The 26,887-nt window shown below is 36.4% G+C and overlaps 1 protein-coding gene across 1 annotated transcript; it reads left to right on the forward strand.

The window, feature by feature from the left end:
* The first annotated feature begins 12,070 nt into the window (after positions 1 to 12,070).
* Positions 12,071 to 15,615, forward strand: LOC149145470 (glycerophosphodiester phosphodiesterase GDPDL1-like). The gene is made up of 6 exons (XM_089452464.1): positions 12,071 to 12,131; positions 12,291 to 12,371; positions 12,656 to 12,768; positions 12,884 to 13,588; positions 13,771 to 13,882; positions 15,351 to 15,615. The coding sequence occupies exons 1-4, from the start codon at positions 12,071 to 12,073 to the stop codon at positions 13,415 to 13,417; spliced, it is 789 nt and encodes a 262-aa protein (XP_089308590.1). The 3' UTR covers positions 13,418 to 13,588; positions 13,771 to 13,882; positions 15,351 to 15,615.
* The last annotated feature ends 11,272 nt before the right edge of the window (positions 15,616 to 26,887 follow it).

The raw sequence follows: 26,887 nt of genomic DNA on the forward strand, positions 1-26,887 counted from the left end.
TATGACATGATATAATTTGGAGATGGTGATTTTATGGAATAGAAAAATTCCTAAGCTTGGAGAAATGAAAGTAAGAGTATCTTTTTTACATTATATATATTATTTTTTGAGAATTTTTTTCTATAATAATAATATAAATTTAAGGTTATGACAAGCTATACAATAAATTACTATGAGATTTTTTTTATGGACGAGGAACTTATCTCTCTACAATAATTTAAACCTATAACGTTACAATAAACTACATGTCCTTGACTATTAGGCCTATTTAAATGATCCAAGATCCATTTTAATTTTGTGTGTGCTAAGAGGGATCAATGCAAAGCTTTTATCATGCTTTGTATTAAAAAAGAGAGTTAATCCATTAGGTTAAAGTGAATATGAAGTTAAGATGGATCTATACTCATAATTAATATGAATATTTTATACTTTCTATCAAGGTCAACCACATTTCTCTCATTTTATTCTTAGTTTTGATTTTCTAATATTCTTATTTTATCTTTTTGTTCCTATGTACATTACTACATGTGAGGTTAAATGTTTGTATTCCATCACATAGTCACCAATTTATGTACAATTTGGGGAGGCATCAAAGGGTTTGACTGCAATTTCTGTATACCAACCATATGACCCGATGGAAATCATCAGGGAAGGGAATAGACAATAATGATAGCTTTACATTAGTAAACATGAGTTCCAACCACTAGCTTGCTATAAGACTAGAAACTTTAGGGGGTATTATGATCTAGTTGAAAACAACATTCGTTGTTTTGCACGAATCAATGTACTAATTCAATAACTTTCGTTCCATTGATGGTCATACCCATTATTTATAGCTTAAATATTACTAGTCTATTAACAACAACTTTACAATTAGCAAGTATGGAAAATAATAGTTTTAATGATGTCGAAAGAGTCTAGACCTATATAGAGTTTCCTATTGAGTCCCCACCTTTTATTGATAACAAATGGCTAACACCTAGGTGGCCTTCATATGAAGTCATTGAATGAAAAGAAGTTGTAATTTTGTAACTTTAAGAACTTCCTTATGTTATTCATGATATATTATTCAAAGTAATGGTAAGTGAGAAAGTTGGAATAGTTAGACTCATTGCTGCAGGCAAGTCAAGCACGTTCAATACCTTGTTCCATGTTGCTGAACTAGAGAGTGAAAAAAAATCTCATTAATGAATGTGACATTTGTAAGATTAGACTACTCAATTCGAGCAAAGGTTTAGGAATGATACCATGAGCCCCAGTCCTATTTTTAGGTATAGCTGTCTTTGTAGCTATGTTGTAATGTAAATCATCATTCATCACTTATGTTTTGTGTGTGTTGAGAAATACCTTTTATGAAACATTTTTCACCATTTGACATTTACTAATTTTAAAATTTAATACCTTGAATAAAGATGTCCATCTCTAAATATGGAATATGCCACCTTATTGAAGCATATTCAAGTGTGGAAAAAGCAGGAAAACTAATCTTTGTCATTACATTTAAAGATTTTTAAAGATGAGACTACTACTTAATTCTCATCTTAATTGATACTTTTGCTAACCAAGAGACTACTAGTACTTATAAAGAGTCATGAATTCTAAATTTTAAACAAACATGTAAAAGGACACATTATAAAGATGAGAACCATATGGAAGGGGTATTTCCTCTATTTGAAGGCCTCATATTATCTTCTCACTTAATGAATTAAGCCAAGTTTAACGTATGAGAATTCCTTTTTTTTTAGCTATTCCTATCATTGTATGCTTCAAGTTTCCTAACTTCCTAGTTTTCTCTCATCTCAATTCTTATTAGTTGGTATCATTGAGTATTATTATTATAACAAACATCCTATTTCCTTGCATATTTTTCTTGAATTATATGTAAGATTTACTGTCTGTACATTATCAAACATAGTTAAAAACTTGGTTCTGTGAAAACCTTGGACAAGCCATAAAGGAGTTTCAATAAAACTGAATATTTTATTTTTTTTTAAATGCTAGTTCTACTCACTAGTATTTGCCAGTATAACTCAAAAATGGTGTGTTAGATTTTCCACCTTCAATTTCAACTTGTTCTTGCATCTGCTTAGTCTATATAATGGACCAAGATGGGTTTGACCTACAAGTCTTGAATCCAAATCGAACAAGTTGAACTTTGTATCACTCTTATCAAGCCATTGTTGAGTTTGCGATTCCACTTTCGTAATTTTACTATGTTAAAGGATCTCATACTTCTAGATACTCATCAATTTTACATAACCTCTATTTCAAAATACTTTTATGCATTACTTATTATAACATACATGTGAGGAAATCCTTGGAAATATTATAGTTATATGGCCTTGGCTTCATTTCGGCTTGTTTCCCTAAATTATTTTATGATTTGCGAAATTCATTTTACTATTTTTAGAGATAGAAGAAGGGTGTATCGACCAATAGTGTCATTTGTTTTTCTCAGTTTCTCATCATCTCCTGTTGTTTTTTTTCTCTCTCATTTGACATCTTTTCAAATATTTTGATTTTGTGATGCTAGTTGAGAAAGGACATTGAAATTTCTTTACCATGCAGCAAGGTTGATATTTCCTACCAATGTGAGAATGTATAACCATGTATACTCCTTTTACTAAGAAGTTTTTATTACCTTAAGAATTTACTCCACATAATTTTCATTGTACCCTTTTTTGTTCCTGAGTACCATTGAAATGAATCAAGGTGAATTTATTAGTTAATCATATGAATAAATTGTGGGTGAGGAGGGGTCTGTTACATGCCATAAGTCCTCACATAATTATTTTAAGGGTGTTAGGTCAATGGAAGACCACCTGCCTTATAAGAAGGAGGTTGGTTGTTCGATTCCATTGTGCCTCAACACAAATTAGTCAATGATATTATAGTTTATTTCAAATTAAATACCTTTCATATTGATTTATATCAATGGTGAGATATTTTCTGGATTCGTCCCCACTATTTCCTCTAGAGAAACAAAAATGTAATTGTCTGCTAAGAGATAATAATGCTTGTTTTATACATTGACTTCATAGAGACAACATTTTAAGACAATAATTTGAGACACTCACTTAAATACAATATTTAAGATAATATACAAGTTTTTTTTGTCTTAAGTTAAGACAACTTACCCAAAAATTGTCTTTAATATTCTCTTAAAACTCCCCTCTATGTTTTAATGTGAGGATATTATTTGTGGTTATTTATTTTTAAATAATTGTTTCAAATTATTATAGGGCTTGAAAATAGTTTTGATGTTGTTTTTTGATAGGAATTTTGTAATTCCATGAGTAGTGTGATATAGGATAGATGAATGAGGTCTTGATGGAAAGAGCAAATCAGGTTCATGGGGTTACTTTTGGTAGCTAAATGGAAAGATTTATTCATTTGAAAAATATAATAACCATTAGTTATTGGGGCCTTGGTCAACTAGGTATTTTCCTTTTCTTTCTCAAGTAATTCAAATGGGATTAGTAATGGCAATTTAATGAAAATATATTTTGGTAAGATTATGATTGGATTGGAGTTGAAGGTACTAAATAGTATGGGTTATTTTCCTATTTAGTTTATGGTCCATGAGGGGTGATTGAAAGAAAAAGCAAAAGTAAAAAATTGTCTTTTTCTAATTTCATAGAAAACGTAATATGAGAGAAGCTAGTATTAAAAAATTCAAAAGAATTAGAGAAGATGGGAATGGCCATACCACCAAATAACACATATAACATGGGAAAAGATATACCAACATTCTGAGATACTAGGAGTTTAAGCCCAAAGTCTCAAAAGATCCATGGTTTTATCGTTAAGGATACTTGGAACACTAATGCTTTTCTGAACACTTATTTGTCATGCTATGCTTCTATATTCCTTACTATAAGTGAAGTGTCCACCGAAAATTAAAAATTTTGAAATTTTTAAGACTACGTACAAAATTTTTATCGATATCCATAATATTCAAGCAAAAATATCACTTAAAAATCGTGAAAATCTTAATGCTTCCTATACTAGTTTTTTTATTACACTGAAGGTGTGGTCTCTATTGGAATTGGGCTTTAGGAGTTTATATTTTCAATAAAATGACTAGCTGAGATTAAAAACCAAGGGAATATTCTTTGTCTAATACATGATCCGTTGGACAATATGAAAATTTTATGAATCATTTTTCAATTTCTTAAGTTTGTTCCTCTCATTAACTTATTAAAAAATAATTTGTTAAACATGGTCACCCTTGGCATGCCTATTAATTTGGCATATTGGCACACCGATTTTGTTGCCCATCACATGTATATTCATATGGAGGGAGGAACCAATTTGATGGAGTTGTCACTGCATTTAAGTGTCTCTCCGGAAGCCTCTTGGTTTCTGCTCTAGTCTCATATGTGCTCCTTCAATAGACACCCATCACACAATTGATTCTTCCATAGAAAAGTGGGTAGATAGAAAGGTCGAGAAGGTGAAATGTGATGGAATCAATAGACCCTTCATAGTTTACACAAAAAAAATGATGAAAATGTTTATGTTTATCGCTCCTGAGTTGTGTTTGTATATGTAAATGCAAATATCAAGAAAACAACAAGCGCAAGATTTGACTGCTCTTTCGCCTCAATAAATGTGAACCATATCATTTCTTTCTCTATCACTATGAGGTTGTGGGATCATTGTAATATCACTGTTAGATCTTATATTATGAAACCAATGTGGGCACACCAGTTCAGCTTTGATTTTGATTTCAACATTAGCTACCGAGTGGATATGAGTGCATTCCAACTCCTAGTTTCATTCAAACTATGCTTGTCACATTAATGGTTTCAGCAATAATGAAAGTGTTATAAGTTGCCTACTATTTCCCCGTATTCTTGGGATAATAGATAAAATTGGTTCCTTTCATTTAGTTTTTTTTCTAATATAAGTTCTGGGAAAAACATATAAAAGGATTTTTTTATGTAAAATGTTTCTTATGTAACTCCTTTAAAAGTGGACAAATTTAGAAAAATATGACATCTTGTTATTTATCCATGTAATCCCGTAGAGGCAATAAGAACAAATAAAATGAATGGAGAGTGGGTTGAATGGTTGGATAATGTATGTTTGTGAGTTGGCTTTTGTAAATCTCCCTTGAATAATACAAATATTGATTATCATTGCCCTATGGATGCTTACATCACAAGCAGGGTTTTACCACGTAAAACACAATGTTAATCTTTATGTTTGATTATTCTGCTATCTTGTTTATTATCCATTATTTTCAACAACTAAAATTTATTTGCAATTTATGCTTTCATTTCTCAACTCAACAAGTGGTATGAGAGATTTTAGGAAACATTTGTAATAATGGTGACGATACATATTTCTTTTGTTTGAAAAATGAAGAATTCATTGTATGGCCCAAAGAAGTCTATTAGGCAATGGTACAAGAATTTTTATTCCTTCATGATGAGCTACACTTTTACCAGAAGTAAGTATGGTCATTGTGTTTACTTTTAAAATTTGGAAAATGACATATTTGTTATTTTGATGTTATATGTTGATGATATTCTTGTAGCAAGAAAAAGCGTGGTTGAAATCAAGGTTAAAGGATCAGTTGGCTAGTAATTTCAAAATGAAGGACCTTGGAGCTAGAAAACAAACCTTGGACATGGAAGTACATAGAGACAGGGAAAATGGTAAGTTGTGATTATCACAAAAGAAACACGTGGAGAAAATACTTCTGAGATTTAGTATGAATAATGTGAAACCTTTTCAAATAACTTTACCTTTCAATTTCAAACTTTCTTCAGGTTTGTGTCCTAGTGATGATGAATAAAATGGGTATATGTCTCGTGTAGCAAATGCTAATGCAATGGGATGCTTAATGTATGTGAGGGTTAGTACAAGGTGAGATATTTCACATTAAATTGGTGTTTTCAATAGATACATGGAAAATTTAGGTAAAGAGCATTGGGCAATAGTGAAATGGGTGCTTCAATATCTTAGGGGCACAAGTAATTCTTGTATAACCTAGAATGATAGTAGTGATTAAATTTGTGTTTCTATTGATTCAGATTTTGCTTGTGACTTGGGCAAGAGGAGATCTACCTCTAGATATGTTTTTACTATTGTAGGTGGAGTTGTTAATTGGATTTCAAAGATTTAGCAAATAGCTTCTTTATCCACTACTGAGGTAGAATATATAGGTGTCTCACATGATTGCAAAGAGGTAATTTGGTTAAAACGTTTTCTAGGTGAGTTTAAAAGGATGCAAGACAAGGGGAAAGTATTTTGTCATAGTCAAAGGGTTATTCATTTGGTCAAGAATCCAAATTACCACAGTAATAAAAAAGAAATACCTATTAAATACCATTTTGTAATACATATTATTCATGAAAGTGGAGCGATGGCTGTGGAAAAAGTCCATACAAAGAAAAATTGTGCAAACATGTTGGCAAAACCAATTTTGTTAAGGTATCTAAAATGATGCCTAACTTCTTTTGGTGTGCAAGGAAAGTGATGAATAATTTTGGCATCATATATCACGTAAATTATTTTAAGGAGAATATTGTTAGATGTTGTCAACTATTTCCCTATATTCTTTGGACAATAGCTAAAATAGGTTCCTTAGGTTTGGGTTGTTTTTTTCTAATCTAATTTTTTGAAAAAAGAACATATTAAAGGTATTTTTTGTTTTAAATAAAAGGTTTCTTATGTAACTTCCTTAAAACTTATTGACAAATTATGAAAAAATATGATAAGTTTCTATTTATCCATGTAAACATCTAAAGGCAATAAGAACACATAAAACGAATGAAGAGTGGGTTGAATGGTTGGATAATGTATGGATGTGAGTTGGTTGTTGTAAAGGTCCCTTGAATAAGAATATTGATTATCATTACCCCATGGAATTTTGCCTCACAAAAAGGGTTTTATCATGTAAAACACTGTATCAATCCTTGTGTTTGATTATTCTGTTGTCTTGTTTATTTACCATTATTTTTAACAATTAAAATTTATTTAGAAAATATGCTTTTCACTATTCAACTCAACAGAGAGGAAGCGTAGATGAATTAATCTTCCAAGTATAACTACACATAAAAGCTTGGTTTGGTTTTCTATTATCTTTTCCTAAGTTTTCTCAGTTGTGCGGCCCATAAAATTTTGATTTTCTGGGATTTTATCCTCGGATGCCTGGGTCCAATATGTTAATGATTGTCTTATTAGTCCCTGCCATCTGGCATTCGGCAGGGACTATAGTAATCGATCGGGTCCGAGTTAGCATTAGTTTCAAGTTTTAGTCCTGTGTTATACTGTGATTATTACAAAGTTTTCAAACGCTCTCAAACGCGCTGTGCCGGATAACCAAAGTTTTATTTGGAACTTAACTTTTGCCATCTTATTTGGCCTCTTCCCGAGGCGGAAGAGGCCCGACCATAGCTTAAAAGCAATAAGCCCGGTGCATTTTCGCTAACTGTCACCGGTCTGGTTTTAATGTTAACATTACTTTGATTGCTATTATCTGCCGGGGTATGCGAAGCTTTCCTAAGGTTTCCTGTTCGCTGTTACAAGGTTGTGCATTGGCAGCTGGTGCATGCGGTGGTTCAACAGCTGTTATTATAAGGTGGTTCGGGGTAAGGCGGTGGAACTGCTCGATCTCAATATGATGCTGGTAGTGAATGCTCTGCTCTGCGCCGTCCATCAAATATTACAGTTCAAGTCTGCCGGTTTCAGCAAAGGCGTAAAAGAGTAAAGGGTTAGTGCCCGGTAACAACCTGAACCTGGTCCTCTCGCTGCGCTGGAGTTTGAATGAAAACCAATGCTCTGTTTGCTATCACAGATGCGCTGCGGAATGAACGGCAAGGCTGCTCTGTGGCTGGACTTGGAAGCTTTCTCCAGATATTCTCCTTGTGGTAGTATCTGGCCCTGCCTCGGTTTTCTGTCGGGGGAGCAGATCGGGGAGCTCACACTCGGACTGGACGGCAGATCATCAGGGCACAATGTTCCGACCCAGGCTTTGTGGAGCAGGCGCCGAAAACGTCGGTTGCGGGGCTTCGAACCTGCGACCTGTTGTATCGAATCCATGACAAACTGTAAGTTCTCCTTATCTAGATAGCAGATTCTAGAAATATCTTTCGATCCCTCCTTATCCCTCTCTTCACGTCCCGTCCATGAACACCAACTGCTTAAATCCCCATTCCCTGCACAACAGAATTATCACATTGAATTTCAAATCCAAAAACCATAATCGAATCTTTACTACTAATTAATTGAAACTATAATGGGTCTTACCTGGAATAAGTACTGTTGGCCGAGCTGCTGTCCAGTTTATTCTGCAAGCAAAGCTTATTGGACATGGAATATTGCTCAATAGTGAACTGAGTATAACCAGAGAGCTCCTTCAAAACATATTTCAGTGTTTTCCTACGGGGAATATACAAATACTCATCTACATCGAAGAAGAAAGTCCAATTCGCCATGAATTTGTACCTGTGCAAACAATCGTTCACAATAAGGAACTGATTATGGTAATACCCATCATATTGTTCCTGCTCTGTTACATCCTGCAATGTCACTCGACCTGCCCTGATCCATGGCTCCAACACCTTTCTAACCTGGGGATGCACTCCACCTGCATCGTGAAAAACAAAATGCGACCTAGGCCCAAATAATTTGGCATGATAAGCCATCCACTCCCTCATTCTCTGAGCACTCAGGTCACCATACAGGGAGGAACCACAGTAGAGATAATCATAGGGAGGAGCCTGGCTATAAACAGAGCCATTGTAGCTACCTTTTTCTTCCTCGAGAGCAACGATCCTCTCTGGTTTTCCAAACTCGTCGCCATGGATTGCGTGAAGAATGAGCTCTCCACCATTGTCATCGGTGCCCACGCTCTGAGAAAATGTGCAATTGACAACCACGACTGTGTAAACTCGGCCATAGCCCCAATCTGGGAGCATTTTGTAGGCCTTGCCCTTTATTAATCTTCCAGAAGACGAATTCTTGGGGATCCATTCACATTCAAATCGTGGCTTTCCATAAACATGGAGAGGCTTGGAAGCGAGCCCAACTACAGCAAACGTGGCTGGACCTCCTCTGTAAGCGCCCATTTGGATAAACAAGTATGCAGCGCTCCCATAAGGACGAAACACCCTCTTGTTCGGATCTTCTTTCACATGAATTAACTCAGTGATTCTGCTGGTGCTGTTCATGACAATACCAGTATTATGCATTTTACTTGCCATGATCATATCCTTCAGCTCTGTTTTTCTGATTTCGACACTGTATGCACCAGGGTTCGAATCTCCCTGGAGAAATGCTTGTGCCAGAGATTTACAGGAGGAGAAATCTTGTCTTCCAAATAGAAAATAGTGGCCTGCTATAAGCAAAAAACCCATAATTATAATCGTCTTCATGAAAAAGTTAGCTCCCTTGCAACTTGAAATAATTCCAGGGCCTGGATATTCCTTCTCTGTCTCTTTCTGTTTCTCCATTGCCATCGCAAAATCGAACACAGGGCGCCCCTAAAATCTAGAATTCTCTGTCACATCTAAGCCCAGAAGAAGACGATTAAATTAAACAGGGCAAGGCCTTTCTGAGCGGGAGCCGGCAGTCTGAGATACCAATTATCTCTGGAAAATGAAGGCAGAAAGACGCGGAGGAAAGTTCTCTGGCTTTTCTGTACCGTCAGGATCAACACACAGGCTGAAACATCCCAGGTAGTCATATACGGCATATACTGGATGGTTCTTTGATTTCTTATCTTTACTTACAGCGTATTCCAGCTTCGTCGCTCGATCATGGCGATATTAGGGTGCAGGTAACGCGACACTTGGTATCCATGCGGTAGCATGAAGTCCAGCGGTCCGGCTGTGGCGACTTTTATATATTTATATATTCTAATTGTCATATTATTTTATTTAATAATTTTTTATATAACTTTTAATTATTCGTTTTTTCTTTTTATTACTACGTCCAGTCTCTTTGCTAATCTAATTGAAATTCATAGGCTTCATTCAGGCCTACTGACTTCTTGCATGGCTAGTTTTTCAGGGTTATAAATTCTTAATGCGTTTCGACGATTTCTTTCGTATTTATGGTTGAACTGGCTATAATTTGTATTGAATCGTGAATCTTTGACATCATCTAATCCAAGACTCTTGTGCTAAAAGTCTGACTTTGGCAGCAATTGTATGAAGACTGCCTTTTGACAGCAGAATGGTGCGAACTCCGGCCTCCTTTCCCGTTTCTTTAGATGCCAATTCAAGTTTTACCGTTTTTCTATTTTGAGGAGCTCAAACCATTGCTGGCTCCTAATGCCTTTTTTGTTTACAGAGTTGAAATGCAAACCGACAAGAAAACGGGCTTAGGCTTAGGCTTAGGCTCGTTGGCAGGGGAAAGTTTGGAGTGCCGTGTTCGCTCCCTATCTTATCTATGCCATTGAGTGAGCAGTTTTAAAGACCTTGTTCTACCTGTTTATGTGACTATTCTAGCACCCTTAATTTGAACGAAGTCATTCATGGATGCCTATGATGATTGTGTTGTTTCGAGGTAACAGGCATCGGCTTTCATTGTTCTCTTTCGATTTATGGGTTAACTTATGTCGGCTGTCATTCATGATCACTACCCTGAATATTGCCTATTTTAGCTACATTGCCTAGTATTTTGCTAATTCATCATACGTATTTAGCAGTTCATAGGGTAGTCAGTTGTAGTTATCAAATGCCCTCAACACTGAGGTGGCTTTATCTTTCTATGGTTTAGGCATCGATGGCACAGGATTTCTTGTTATTGTATAAAATTTGGATTTGGTCTTTGTTTGTGTGCACTTTTTTGACAACAAAATTGAAACCATTCATTTGAGCTTGCAAATTCTTGTCTTGAAATGGAATTACAAAACAATTTCTTCTCTTGAAATGGAATTAGCAGTTGCTCGGACTGAAGCCTGATGGACAAGGCCCTGAGGTACGCCAGAAGGCATTTGTTGTGATTGGAATCAATACAGCTTTTAGCAGTAGAAAGCGGCGGGACTCTGTTCGAGAAACCTGGATGCCACAAGGTCCATATCAGTTATTGCTAATAAATTTTTAGGTTTTGAAATCTGGTTAATAAACAATAAATGCTTTTAATTGCAAAAATAGTTCTCATGAGCGTGTATGAACCTAGGGCAGGGATATTCTGCTGTCTGTAGCTTTTCTAGATATCCGTTGATTTTGATAATTGGACCTTTTGTTCCTCACAGGATCCAAACTGAAGCAGTTGGAGGAGAAGAAAGGCATTGTTATTAGATTCGTTATTGGACACAGTGTTACACCTGGTGGTATTTTGGATCGTGCCATTGATTCAGAAGACGCACAGCACGAAGAGCTTTAGGGCTAGACACAGTTGCAGTGACAAGGAACAGAAAGAAGTTTGGGTCTCTCTGATTTGGATCACAGTTACAGTGACTAGTAAAGAAATATTCGTGTTCACGTTTTTCCTGGTGTGAATCTTTAAATTTTAAGCCAGTATTTATGTTCGTTTCTTTTACCTGGCGTAATTTTCTGAGAGAGACTCTGATCTTAATGTCGGTGCATTGTGCAATTCAGTTAAAGATTTCATAGGAATGATCGAAACGCCAAATTCGAGCCTACTATTTGCATGCAGTAATGCCATGGTCCAGGTTTATTTTAACCGGCTCTCCGAGGCCCTCTTATAATAACAGAAAATACTTAGTGTGACCTTTTCATAGCCAAGGTCAAATAGATATTATAGTTGATGGAGATTTAAAAAGGGGAATCTATACTTTCGTAGTGGGATTTCTTGATTTTGATGAATTTAAATAATTACAAGAATCTGATGCTTCAATTTTTTGCAGCAATTCAGTCAATCCAATCCCGCTCTTATGCATTTGACAATTTATATCCATTGCTTCGACCAGAAAACATAAGTCAATATCAACCCGGTGCATTTTGGTTGAATGTACAGGTATATATTTCTAATGCCCACATCTAATGTTCCATTTCGCAGTTGTGGACTTTTAGTGATTCTTTTTCTACAAAGTACCAAGATTCTTTTGTGTGTGTCAACGAATGCAACATATGGTTCCCTCGTAAACATGACCAGGCTTATTTACCAGGTTATTCAGCTATTAATACGCGGGATAACATATGTTATATGTTTATGGTTGGATACTGTTTCGATTCAACAGTGCCCATATATTGCTTTAATTTCTTTAATATAGGTTCAATAGACTTGGAAGTATTGCTCCAATTTATTTATGGCTCAATAGACTTGGAACTATTGAAATATTGCTTGCCAATAAACATGAGCTGAAGTTGCAACTGTCTCTCCACATGGATTCAACCCCATCCTCTGCTTAACGTACGATGCACACGAGCTTCTGTACAATTTGTCAGGTATGCATTAAAGGCCAACGTTTAAAAAGTTGTGAAGACAAGATTTCTTTAATCAAGAACATTTCTTTAATCCGGATATGAAATTAGACCTAAGTGTTTTTTGTTGCTAGCTGGTTAGATCTGTGTGTTGAAGGAGTTCATGTAGTTATAATAGGAAATACCCCACGCCAGGGAAAATAATTTAGCAAATTAGGAGAACTTTAGCTCTGCTAAAATATAACAGGTTTAGTATTTCAGAGGGCAACTGATGTAATACTGTGATATGAATTTCTTGTACTGTGCAGCAAACATTTACAGCCCGTTTAATATAGAGGGTTATAATCTTCTAAGAAATCTGTCTGCCTTTTTAGAGTTTGCAGAGAGTCAAGGAAATGTTCATGTTATCATCAACATAGAGGTACAGTTCTTCAATCTGATTAGAAATCTGAAGACTTAAATATAAACTAGCTCATGAAATAAATGTTAACTCATGATACTATAAAGTGTATCTTGTTTCTTGCTTTTTTTCACAGAATGCACGAGCTATATCATTGAAAAGGAATCTTAGTATCATGGAGCCCATTATTTCAGCTCTAACTAAGAGTGGTTACAACAACATGACCAATAGAATCATGATACAATCTGATGAAAGTGCTGTGCTAACAGAGTTCAAGCAACTTACAAAATTTAAGCTTGTTTATGTTGTGGACGAAACTGCTATCAGCATTCCAGATTCTACCATTGAGGAGATGAAAACATTTTCTCATGCCGTAGTATTAATGAGGAATGTGATTTTCCCGGCTTCTCAGACATTTCTTGTAGGGTACACAGATATTGTCCAGGGACTGCACCTCTATAATATGTCAGTTTTCGTCTTTCTTCTCTGGCTGGCTTCCATTCCTCTATTCCTGCTTAAGTGTGCATTGACTGTGGATTTCAAATTCATTCTTGTGCAGTCTGTTGTCTTTTGCTTCAGTCAGTCTATCCTTTTAGTCTATGGTTTATACTCTACTGTATATATGTATGGGAGGCAACACAAACAATTCATCATGCATCCGAGAATCTGAACAGAGTTCTCTGTTTCATAACATTTTTTACATGAAATCATACGAAGTTCGTTGTGCGTTGGCTAACTGGAAAGTGTTGGTCAATGGGCAGTATGATGAAAGGCTTTAAAATGAAGAATGTAGAGGATTCAAGCAATAATTTCTATGTGGAGTTCATGGGACCTCGACACAGTAAGTTAGAATTCCATTGCTTTTCTTGTTTTCTTTTGGGTTTATTAGAGACCTGGATTCTGTTAGTTATAATAGGAAATACCCCACGCCAGGGAAAATAATTTAGTAAATTAGGTTACATTGTATTGAAGCTAGAATGAACTGAGAGTTAACTGTTTTCTTTTTCTCTCGAATTATTCTAGGTGACAAGCTGAGCTACTTCAGGAAAAAATTACATTGCTAAAGTTTTACATGGATTCAACCCTATCCTCTGCTTAACGTACGATGCACACGAGCTTCTGTACAATTTGTCAGGTATGCATTAAAGGCCAACGTTTAAAAAGTTGTGAAGACAAGATTTCTTTAATCAAGAACATTTCTTTAATCCGGATATGAAATTAGACCTAAGTGTTTTTTGTTGCTAGCTGGTTAGATCTGTGTGTTGAAACACATTGGCTTGTTACTCATCAATATGAGCTTAGAGATTGTGATATCATGCAAATATTCTATACCCATACGTCTTACCTGTGATCTCTATTGATTCGGGATAAAGAGTGGTAAGTAATGTGATATCCATACTTGATTAGTCAGATAAGCATTAGATTAGTGCTATTCCCATTGCTTAGACCATTGTTGTTGTTGCATATTCCTGGGTTTCCTGTATTCGATCACAACTCTCATACGTAAATCACTACTAGCAACAGGTCAATGGTAATAGGGTAACATAAACCTAGCCTCACCTGTTAATCATTGTCTATTATGGTCCTACATTCAGTGTTCACCTATACGTCAAATACTACATATATATTGCATAAGCTATAGACCACCCTTCCTTTGTAATGAACACAAAGGTGCTGAGATCGAAGCTATACATGGCAATGGCACACAAAGACGAAGGTAAGCTCCTAAAGCTGCCTCTGAGAAGGGCAGAGCAAATCAATGTCGACTCAAGTATTCTATGATCACTGGATAACAGATCACTACTCTGTATTTTATGCAAATATATGAGTCTTCCTGACAGACTTTCTATGCCACCTAATTTCGCATTTACTACTGCCGCCACATGCATCATCCCATATGCCATTTGCTCCCCATGTCAGATCGCTCACTTAACGTAACGTTTTCGTTTTATGCCCATCATTAAATACTGACCTGCTCCAATCTGATCTTCAAGTATTTCAGCTCCATTCCAAATCAATCCGTATATGTACTTATTCCTGCACCTAGATATTGACATAGATCTCCTGTCTAGCCAATTGTTTATTAGAATAGCTTGGACCCAATCTACCACCAAGATTGCCCGATGTCAAATACATCACCTAATTTCGCATTTACTTCTGCCGCCACATACATCATTTCATATGCCATTTGCTCCCCATGTCATATCGATCACTTAATTGCACCAATTGCTCACTTAACGTAAGCTTTTCGTTTTATGCCGACCATTAAATACTGCCCTCCTCCATCCGAGCTTCAAGTATTTTAGCTCCATTCACACTTAAAACCAGCTTACAAACACGTTGAACTTTTTTATAAATTGGCCTCTTCTGCACCTGGATATTCACATACATCTTCCCGCTTCACATAACATGGAATCCATTAGCATAAGCCAACTTACTCAACTCGCAGCATTGTTTCTCTTAGCACTTGTTCTCATGGCTCTTCTGATTATTGACATCGTAAAAGTCGAAAGACAAAGAAAAAAGAAACCAAAAAAACAATAACATCTCTTTTGCATTATTTTACGCATTGTCTTATTTCCCCGCTTCCTTCTCTGTTACAGGTGTACGACGGATGCTTCAAATATGCATTTGGGTCAGCCATGGTGGTGCAACTCGCATTTTTTATGCTTCTATCGTCTCTGCTCAGATGCCGGACTAATGTCCTAATTGTTAGCATTCGTGCTTGTCTTGTATTCTTCACATGTTACAGTCTGTCATAAGAAATGCGTATTTTCAAGGTCAAATGTAAGCTTCACGGCGGTTTTCATGTTACTCGTGTCTTGAATTTTCTATTGCAGTTGTGTGATTTTGGGCTAGCAACATAAACTGGTGTATCTTGAATTGATGATGATTCTCTGCAAGTTAGTTATTCAATAATGTTCAGATCTTTAGTATATAGTGCTCATGTAACTATTTCTATTGCAGTTGTGTGATTTTGGGCCCCGCGATTTATGTATTACTGAAACTTGCTCATGTGACTATTTCTATTGCAGTTGTGTGATTTTGGGCTAGCAACATAAACTCGTACATTGTTTTGAAATAACTGGTGCATTTTATATTATTCGACAGCCCTCTATGTCTGGCAGCTATGTCTGGTGCTTATGTATGGCTGCACTGGTTGTGTGGCTGTACGCGTATGACTCTCAAAAGGTGAATTGCATATAACAAGTCTCGGAAGCTAAATGGGCTAGATAGAACTATGTGCATGTGTTACTTATGTGCATCTTGTATGACTAAGGCGTATGACCCTCAAAAGGTGAATTGCATATAACAAGTCTCGGAAGCTAAATGGGCTAGATAGTACATTGTTTTGAAATAACTGGTGCATTTTATATTATTCGACAGCCCTCTATGTCTGGCAGCTATGTCTGGTGCTTATGTATGGCTGCACTGGCTCTGTAAGGCTATGACTGGCTGTGTCTGGCTGTACTCAGGCGTATGACCCTCAAAAGGTGAATTGCATATAACAAGTCTCGGAAGCTAAACGGGCTAGATAGAACTATGTGCCTGTGTCTGGCTGTATGGCTATGTCAGTTACTTATGTGCATCTTGTATGACTCAGGCGTATGACCCTCAAAAGGTGAATTGCATATAACAAGTCTCGGAAGCTAAATGGGCTAGATAGAACTATGTGCAGGGACTAGCTGCTTCGCAGCCTTCCTTGTTTCATGTATAAACCATACCACAATAATCACATTAATGCCTAAGTCAAGAATGAAAATAAGCTGTCAAACAAAAAACTATGATATCTCTGATTTAAAAAGTTTGCTTATCTCATACTTTTTCATTGCATGAGTGGCCCAATTTCTTCTGACTTGTGGACATGATGTGTGCGAGATATTTTCAGGCCTACTTTTCGTTTATCGTCTTCGTTTAGTACACAACATAATTCAACCACGAGAAGTAATGTTAGGAAATTGGGAAGTAATATTACAGAATTAAATAAAGAATAAAGGAAGAATATGCTTATATTATTTTCCACCATTCGGGTTGTTTCAGTGCCTGTATTAATCGTGCGATAAGGATTCCAAAATAATTTGATTAGAACGTTGAATGTTGTAATGTTATTTGCAATGACATAGGCCATGATTGCATGGCCGACAAATGTCATATTCTTATCATGTTTATGCTAGCATTAGATTTGTACGCACATATATGATTCATTGCAAAACTCTCATGAGAAATAAATAGTTGTATCATCAATAAGATTTGGAATGGCCATCATTCCAATTCCATTATCTACGTTTATAAGTTTTTATAACGGTGTTTTATAATTTTATATTTTTATAAATGGTATCATTTATAAAAGTAAATATCTAAAATTAATGCCTATCAACCATATTATATATTTACTAATATAATATATTTGAGCTCGAACAAAATACAATATCTCATATTATACTATACAATATTCCTACTACATTGTGGAATCACATTTAAACATACCACAAACAATACATGCATTATTATGAATTAACCTAATAGAATGTGGATGCTTTCAGAAGTTGGAACCAAAAGGCGAGGATCGAAAAGTCACTACACAGAAATTAGATAAGAAAATCCAAAGTAGGTTTTCTGCGACTTATAAATTGGAATCTGATGTCGCTTTACTAGCACTATTTAAAATGGGTCTGATTTATTATGTTTTAATTCATCATAAAACTTAAAATACAATTTCGATGGCTTTTAATTGATTCTTTAACCTTCTTCATGGAAAAATGTGAAGTACATTTCTTCAGCGGGAAGAAATATATCTGAATAATCATGATCTTATGCCTTCGAAATAATGGTCACTCACTCCATTATGGCGTTATTGTGACGTTGATATTTATTTAAAAAAAAATGGTCAAAAAATTTCTAATCAATGAGCATAAACGATATTTGGCATGGCTTCACAGTGGCGGCATCTTAATTATTATTGATATAATTTGTTAATTATATATGTAGATAATATCTTATACTATAATAAATGTGAATGTGGTTCACATATTTTGATCGGCTTTATGCTTTATTTTCATTTATTTTTTATTGGTTTTTAAAAGATGAGAAATGCAGTTCATTAATATAGTTGAGGCTAATTGAGCCAAGAGATTCATTTTATCACTTTTTATGAGGGAGATGTGTAATTATGTTGTGTTCAATTTTAAGTTGGCATTTTTTTGCTTAAAAAATTATTAAATTAAAAAAATTGTTGGTTACAATAAGAAAATAAAAAATGGAAATAGATGTTTTGCTCTCACTCTCAACCATAAATCAAATATTTAAATGTCCATAAGAAATATCTTAATTTTATATAATGTTTATAGAGAAATAAAGTAACTAAAAGTAGAAAAAAAACTTATGCTTTAACTTTTCAATAGGAGAAAGTTGTATTAAAAATCTTTACGTAAATGAACTTTTAAAAAATAATTCTGTAAATTACTTTAATAAAGTTTTTAAATATGTATGTTGACTAAATTATTTCAATCTCAAATTCATGCATATGTATAGAGATAATATAAATGAAAAATTATTGCAGTGTTTACCATGGTTCACCTTAGCTACTTATGGTTGAAAATGGTTTTCAAGGGTTGACGATAGTTGACAATGGTTCACAAAGTTAATCGAGGTTGACCATGGTCAACCATTAATGTATGTATTTATGTTACATTAATGTGGATGAACGTTACATTGTTACATTCAAGTTTCATTAATAGTTAAAGAGGGTTGACAAGGTTGACCATGGTGGATAAGGTTGACAATGGTTGATAGAGATAGACCTTGGTCTACTAAGATTGACCTTGCTTGAATATGATTGGTTATGTTTGACTTGGTTTACCATGGTTCATCTTAATTAATCATGGTCAACCATGGCTGACCATGATTACCGTGGTTGACAAGGTTGTAGAAGATAGATTATGGCGGACTAAATGTGGCTATGGATTGCCATGTTAACCATGTAACTTGATAACCATGTTTCACCATGGTGACCATGGTTGAGCTTGTTTGAGAAAGGTTGACTATGGCTAAATGTGGAAATTCACGAGGAGCATGGATGGCAATGGTTGTCAACATTTAGCTACAAATTATTATGTTAGCCATGTAGACCACACAACCATGTTTCACTGTGGTTAATTATGTTAGCCATATTGACCATGGGCAACCATCCTTTAACCAAGTTCGTTGTGTTTGACCATGTTCTCTATGAATATTTATTGTTGATAGAATATGAATATGTTGACCACATTTAACCATGGTCACACATGGCTGACTATGGTTGACCAAGTAAAGTTTGTATAGTCATTATGACTCTGCTGACCTATAGTTTAACATGTTTGAGTATGGTTGATCATGGTTGAACTTGTACACTATGTTTGATCTTGGTGTGCATATTTGACCATGGCTGACTATGATAACCTATGGTTTAACTTTACTCTAGTAAACCCAATTGTCAAAATGTAACTATAAATGACCATGGATAACCATATTAACATGTTAATTATAATTAATCACAATCACAATCAAAGTTGACATCACATTTGGCATATATTTTATTTTAGTTTAGTGCTCTTATATATTAGGATGCTAGAGGAATACATGACACTAGATATTTTCTTTCATAGTAAAATAGGTGGGCTTCTCTCCATATTCGACTAGGTTGGATCTCTATGAATAACAAGTAAATACTCATGCACCATAAGGACTATTATTGTAATTCATTTCCCTTAAGAGAAGATCTATAAGAGCCATTTGAGTTGAATTTCAATTAGTAGCAGGCAATGCTAAGTATATCATGCATACCTCTCTACTAGAAATAACTAGAATCTGATGACCGATATCAACAAGTACCACCTCTGAAAATGAGCTCTTTAATTTGCTACTAGTGTCCCAAAAGTTGTACCAATAAAGTTAATAGAATTACTACAGAGAGGATACATACAGGTTGGAATTATTCCCACAAATTTTCAAGTTTTGTCTCTACTAATGGAATTTGTGATTTAATAGACATCTTTGTGATTTAATACCAAATGTTATGAAATTTCTACCTGTAGTATAGGGGCCTAACAGAATATTGTGAAGAATCATCATTTTCTGTAGCAAGATCACACAGAATCAGAATCTCATTTTTAGTTTCCCTCATAAATGAAAGATGTAAATGAAAATATCATTTGGTTCATGTTCAAAAATAAAAATTTATAGATGTGCACATAATTATCTCCTTTATAAAGTGGTAACTCACCCACCATCATAGAAAAACAATATGATAACATAGAAGATAAATCAAACATATGAATAATGTTGGAAAAAAGTAATCCCAACTATAGTAGTTATTAAACTAAAAACAACCATAACTGGAATGCATGAGCAAATTAGACAACAAATTTTTGTTTCTAGGTTGAAGGACATGTTGTATGAATGTAAAGGGTAAGTTCCTCAGACAGAACACCAAAGGACATTGCTCACAAACAGATCGTAGATCAATACACCAGTACTTTTGACGTGGTTAAAACCCTCAAAGAGGGAAACAGTCCACGGCCTGAACCAACGCGGCCACTTCAGGCAATTTATTAATAAAAGAATGAAAATTTACATAAGCTTCTCTCATGAACGGTTAACCTACAAATGACCCTCCATGCTCTTTAAATAGAGATCATGGACCAATCGGGTGTTAAGCCACGGATCAAGTGTCGATAATACCGAGGAGAGAATGAACCGTCGGATCACTGCATATCGTGACCGTCGGATTGTAAGTTACAAAATGTACATAGTAAAGAAACACACTTTACCTAACTCTATACTAGACCAACTTATACTTAACTATTTCCTATGTGTCGGAATATCCTAACATCCCCCCTTAAGAACAACTTGGGATAGGATTGAAGGATTTACAAATATGACACAATAGGAGAAGGAAGGAGGCACTAGAGCCTATCCCCCCTTAGTGACAACTTCCTGAACTCCAACCATAAATCGAAGTTTAGTGAACTTCGCCTCTGTGAGAGCCTTTGTAAAGATGTCTGCAACTTGATCATCCCTTGAACAATATTGCACTTCAAGAAAAAGGTCATGAATGAGCTTTCTGATGAAGTGCATGTGTAGTTCAATGTGTTGCTGCGCTAATGTTGGACTGGATCTTTGCATAGGTGAATGGCACTTTGATTATTACACCAAAGTGTAGTTGGACGCTACTGCTGAAAGCCAAACTCTGACAGGATCTGACGAAGCCACAAGGCTTCCTTACTAGCTTCTATGGCACCACGATACTCTCCTTCTACTAAAAAGAGAAATTGCACCTTGTTTCTTGCAAGCGCATGTAATAGGTCCTCAACCAAGAGTGAACACATAACCGGCAGTAGACTTCCGATCATCAGGGTCACCAGCTCAATTAGAATCAGTGAAACCAACCAATAGAGGAGATGCTTCGGCACTGTAATGAATCCCAAACTGAACTGTACCTCAAACATAATGAAGTATTCCTTTAGCTGCTTTCCAATGACTTTCACGTGGGTTTTGCATAAACCGAGCAACAAGGCCAACAGTAAAGGAAAGGTCAAGATGAGTATGGGTTAGATACAAAAGTTTTCCTACAAGTTGACGGTATAAGGTAGCATCAACTTCAGGAGAAGTACAAGTGGCTGAAAGCTTGACTCCAAACTGAAAGGGAGAAGGGGCTGGCTTACATTCTTCCATGTGAAAATGGCGTAGAATATCACAGGCATACTTGGACTGCGAAAGGGAAATACCTTCCTTGGATTGCAAGACTTGAAGACCAAGAAAATAAATGTAAGTATCCTAAGTCTGTCATTTCAAACTTCCTTTTAAGGCTAGACTTCACATGGTTTATAAGGTTGGGATCACTACCAGTCAAGATAAGATCATCAATATAAAGAACAAGAATGACAAGAGACTTGCCCACTTTCTTGGTGTAGACAGTATTGTCAGAATGACACCTAGAAAAGCCATTTTGTAAAAAAAAGTTATCCATTTTGGCATACCAAGCTCAAGGAGGTTGCTTGAGACCATAAAGGGATTTCTTAAGCCGACATACAAGGCTAGAGTCTGTTTGTATAAAGCCAATAGGTTGTTCCATATAGATTTCTTCATGCAAGTCCCCATGCAAGAAGGCGGATTTAACATCGATCTGATGGACTTCCCATTTGAAAGAGGTAGCAAGGGAAAGAACAAGGCAGATAGAGTTCATTTTGGAAATAGGGGAGAAGGTTTCAGTAGAGTCAATGCCTTCAACTTGTGAAAAACCGTTAGAAACAAGACGAGCTTTATGTTTATCAACTTTCCCATCTGGTCCATACTTCATTCTGTAAACCCATTTGCATCTAACACGTTTTTGTCCCTTTGGTAGAGGAACAAGATCCCATGTATCATTTGCCAATAATGAATGATATTCTTCATTCATAGCTGCTTCCCAATCTGGATGGCCTGAAGCTTCTGCAAAGGTGTGAGGATCATAATTCACTGAAGCTTGAGCCAGTAAAGAAGAGGCTCTATCAAACTGAGAACGTGTATGTCGCTGATCTATAGGATCACCAGCAAGATCACATGCTGCATCCCGACTAGCATGGACCCATTTTGGAAGATGAGGAGCTGAAGGAGGATCCTGAGAAGGTGCGGGAGGATGTCATCCTCGCTTTCATCATCTGAAGAAGAAATATTTTCAAAAGTAGAAGAGATAGGAAGAGGTGGCACATCCACCGAACTAGGCTCGTAGGCCGATATATTTTCAACAAAATTTACATCTCTTCTAATGATAACATTCTGGGACTTAAGTGGAATAAGTCTATATCCTTTGACATCTTCAGAATATCCAACAAAAATACATTTTTCACTCTTAGGTTCTAAAGCTTTATGTTTCTCATTTGGAATATGGGCCCACGCTTCACTTCCAGAAACACGAAAGTGACTTACATCTGGTTTAATTGAGCTCCATGCTTCTTCTAGAGTGATATTCTTTAAAACCTTAGTAGGAGTGCGATTTATTATGTAATTTTCACAGTTAATTTCTTCTGCCGAATAATTAAGACTAAGTCCTTTAGATTGAAGCATACAATTAGCCATTTCCTTTAAGGTGCGATTCTTCCTTTCAGCTACACCATTTTGTTGTGGAGTATATGGAACAGTATGTTGCATTTGAATTCCATGCTCAGTGCAAAAGTTGATGAAGTTGTTTTTAACATATTCTCCGCCATTATCAGATCTTAGCTTAAGAATTTGATGTCTAGATTGTTTTTCAACAAAGGCCTTAAAGGCCAAGAACATGTTAAATACTTCACTCTTGAGTTTTAAGAAGTATATCCAAGTGCGCCTGGAGAAATCATTAATGAAAGTTAAGAAATACTTGTAGCCAGAGAAGGAAACAACTGGAAGTGGACCACATAAATCACTATGCACAAGTTGTAAAGGGGCTAAGGCATGCCAAGAGGCACATTTTTCAAAACTGTCCCGATGATGTTTTCTGAGTACACATCCAGAACAAATACCATCTCTGCAAGATACCATTGGAAGACCTGTCACCATATTTTCTTTACATAGATTCTGAAGAGAGCGATAGTTTAAGTGACCAAATCGCTCATGCCAAATTTTGCTCACTTCATCATTATGAGCAACAAATATTGAGGGAAGATTTGATGACCCAAAGTTGTGAAACTTATACAACCTGTTGGCATTATGATTCTGGTATGGCTTTATGATACATATGTTGTACTTGATGGCAACCCACTCATCTCAGATGATAAATTATAGTGCATAAAAGTTCACGCACTTATATGTAGAGAAAAGCTTATTCTATGTAGAGAAAAGTTCACGCACTTATATGGAGAGAAAAGTTTATTTCATGTAGAGAAAATTTCACGCACTTTTATGCAGAGAAAAGTTTATTTCATGTAGAGAAAAGTTTATTTCATGTAGAGAAAAAGTTCACGCACTTTCATGTTGGAGAACTTACCTTTGGTCCATGTTAGTTAGTCCTTGGTATTTGAACCTATGGTTTTGGACCATGGTACCTCGTCAAAAGTGTGTATATGTTGGAGAACTTACCTTTGGTCCATGGTGGTTAGTCCTTGGTATTATTGAGCCCCATGTTTTTGGGCCCCTTGTATTGGTTATCTATGGTATTGATCCATGATTTTAGGAAGAAGCTTGCCTATATAAAGCAAAGGAGATCACTTGGCTAATTCATTCTTGCAAATCGAATATCTTAAGATCTGAAATATTGGGTTATTGTTTTAAAAGTTTGATCTATGAAAGGGAAGTTGAAAGCAAATCTGTGAAGGGTGATCTCTCGAGCGCTGCAGCTGCGGAAGTGCGGAGGCGCCACAGAAGGCGCAGTGCGGAGGCGCCACAGAAGGCGCAGTGCGGAGACGCCACAGAGGCGCCACAGAAGGCGCAGTGCGGAGGCGCCACAAAAGGCGCAGTGCGGAGACGCCACAGAGGCGCCACAGAAGGCGCAGTGCGGAGGCGCCACAGAAGGCGCAGTGCGGAGGCACCACAGAAGGCACAGTGTAGAGATGCCACAGAGGCGCCACAGAAGGCGCAGTGCGGAGGCGCCACAGAAGGCGCAGTGCGGAGGCGCCACAGAAGACGCAGTGCAGAGACACCACAGTGGCGCCACAGAAAGTGTAGTGCGGAGGCGCCACAGAAGGCGCAGTGCAGAGGCGCCACAGAAGGCGCAGTGCGGAGGCGCCACAGAAGGCGCAGTGCGGAGGCGCCACAGAAGGCGCAGGTGCGGTGGTCGCGGCGCCACAGGAGGTGCAGGTGCGGAGGTAGTACAGATATCCGCAGATCTATACCAGTGAAGTTGCAATCCCTACTTAACATTTGTTTTAACTGCCTTTGACTATTCTACAGGGTTTTGGGTGCAAAACTGATGTTTGGTTACTGGTATTGAGTTCAGATAACAACATGATTAATGACTTATCTTTATGTACTAGATCTGGTTGATAACTCTCATAATATCATTGTATATGTATGGATCTGGTGATTGGGTGATTCAGAAGGTTGTTTGATTATGAGCTTCAATGTTGTTGTTGGATCGAGTTTGAAAATTTATGAAAAGTTGTCCTTGAAAGAAAAGAAGTAGGGGGTTGTAGCTCCCTTCCAGGAGAGACTGGATAACGAGAGAGAGTTGTAGCTCTTTGCAGGTTGCAGCCTACGTACTCGTAAAGGACTGCACCAGTACAAAATCATTGTAATAGGAGTTTCTAGTTTGAAAGAAGATAGAGACATATTGCAGCAGGTGGTTTTCACCAACATTGGGTTTCCACCTTATATCTGGTGTTCTTTGGTGTGACTATCTGTTTTTCTTGTTCATGCTCATTATTTTATGGTACTGATATGCAAAAGTAATTCAAAGTGTAAATAAGGAATATTTGTTAAAAGAACTTGATAATACTGATTCACCCCCCCTCTCAGTATTATTTTCAACAGTTGGTGTCAGAGCAGGTCCTTCAGAGAAGCTTGATCGCTTGAAGGTAGATCATTCATCATGAGCAACTACGAGAGAGAAGCATCAATCAGGCCACCAATTTTTGATGGGATGAACTTCAATTATTGGAAGATAAGAGTTACTGCCTATCTTCAATCTCTTGGTACAGAAGTTTGGGATATCATAGAGACAGGCTACACTTTTCCTTCAGCTACTCCTACAGATTCGGCCGAGAAGAAGAAATATGAAACAAATGCGAAAGAAGTCAATACTCTATCGAGATGCTTATCCCAATCAGAATTTGTGAAGGTAATGCACTATAAATCCACAAAAGAAATATGGGACAAAATTGTCACGAGCTATGAAGGAGACGAACAGGTAAAGCGTGCTAAACTTCAAACTTTCAGGATTCAGTATGAGAATCTCAGAATGTATAATGATGAAAGTGTGGCTAACTATTTCCTTAGGGTAGATGAAATTGTTAACTGCATGAAAAACTTGGGTGAAGAAATAAAAGAGGCTATTGTGGTTGAAAAAGTCCTAAGATCCTTGTCCCCCAAGTTTGAATCTAAAGTGTCCGCTATAGAGGAAAAAGCAAATCTACAAACTCTCACCATGTCTCAACTACATGGAATTCTAACTGCTTATGAAATGAGAAAGGGAGGTCCATCAGACAGAAGAGAAGCAGCTTTCAAGGCTTCAGGCAAAGGATATTACTATGAAGCAAGTCACGTGCCAGAAGAAGAAGAAGAAGAATCAAATTTTGTCAGAAATATTCAAAGGGGTTCTGGAAGGTTCAGAGGTAAGTTACCTTTTAAATGTTTTGCTTGTGGAAGAGTAGGTCATTATGCTGCAAAATGTCCTTATAAGGATAAAGGAAAGGAACCTGCTAGATGGAACAAGAAACAGAGTGCAAACAAGAAAAGTTACTACATTCATGAAGATAGTGATGGTCTATCGATTAGTGATGAAGATGAACAAGGTAATGACTATAAACTGTTAATGGCATTTGAAGATGATGATTATATGGATGCTATAGATGTGGATAGCCTTTTTGAAGAAATTACTAGACTCAAGAGATGTATAGAAGAAAAGAATATGATCATTGATACTCTACAATTTCAAATTGATGAAAAGGAAAAACATCTTGAAAAATTAGAAGGTGAAATTGTTGGTCTTAGAAAAGAGATTGAGAAAACAAAAGCTATTAATCTTAAGTTTGTCAAAGGATCTGGAACTTTGGATGAGATTATCAATGTACAACGCTCTCCACTAAACAAGACAGGTCTGGGCTATAATGGAGAAACTTCTCAAGCAACCACTTCAAAAAGTTATCTTGATGCAACAAGAAGGAATGCGCAAAAGCACAATGAAGACCATCAGGCAAGGCAGGGACGGATTGCAAACAGAGACTATCAAGGGCAATCCGTTTTAAGGGTGAACAAAAGCTACAGCCAGCCACAGGTAAAATCTTCTCAATTTAGTTCAAGAATGGATGACAATAGAAATTACAATCCTTTGGCCGGTAGATTTGATAACCGCAGAAATTTCTTCAATGGACAATGTTTCTCTTGCCATAACTTTGGTCACAAAGCAGCTCAATGTGTTGCATATAAAACAATCATGACTAGAGAAGCTAAAAAACAAAGAAGTATGATCGGGATTACAAAAAGGACCTAT

The sequence above is a fragment of the Pinus tabuliformis genome, chromosome X (genome assembly GCF_031772625.1).
Source record: "Pinus tabuliformis cultivar Carrire ecotype Pingquan chromosome X, CPIR1, whole genome shotgun sequence".
NCBI classification, from domain to species: Eukaryota; Viridiplantae; Streptophyta; class Pinopsida; order Pinales; family Pinaceae; genus Pinus; species Pinus tabuliformis.

Excerpts from the sequence above, each read along its gene's own strand:
- LOC149145470 (XM_089452464.1), top strand. The coding sequence starts at position 12,071 with ATGACCAGGCTTATTTACCAGGTTATTCAGCTATTAATACGCGGGATA. Across the intron at positions 12,132-12,290 it reads CGGGATAACATATGTTATAT|TTGCAACTGTCTCTCCACAT; the intron begins GTTTATGGTTGG and ends CATGAGCTGAAG. Across the intron at positions 12,769-12,883 it reads ATGTTATCATCAACATAGAG|AATGCACGAGCTATATCATT; the intron begins GTACAGTTCTTC and ends TTTTTTTCACAG.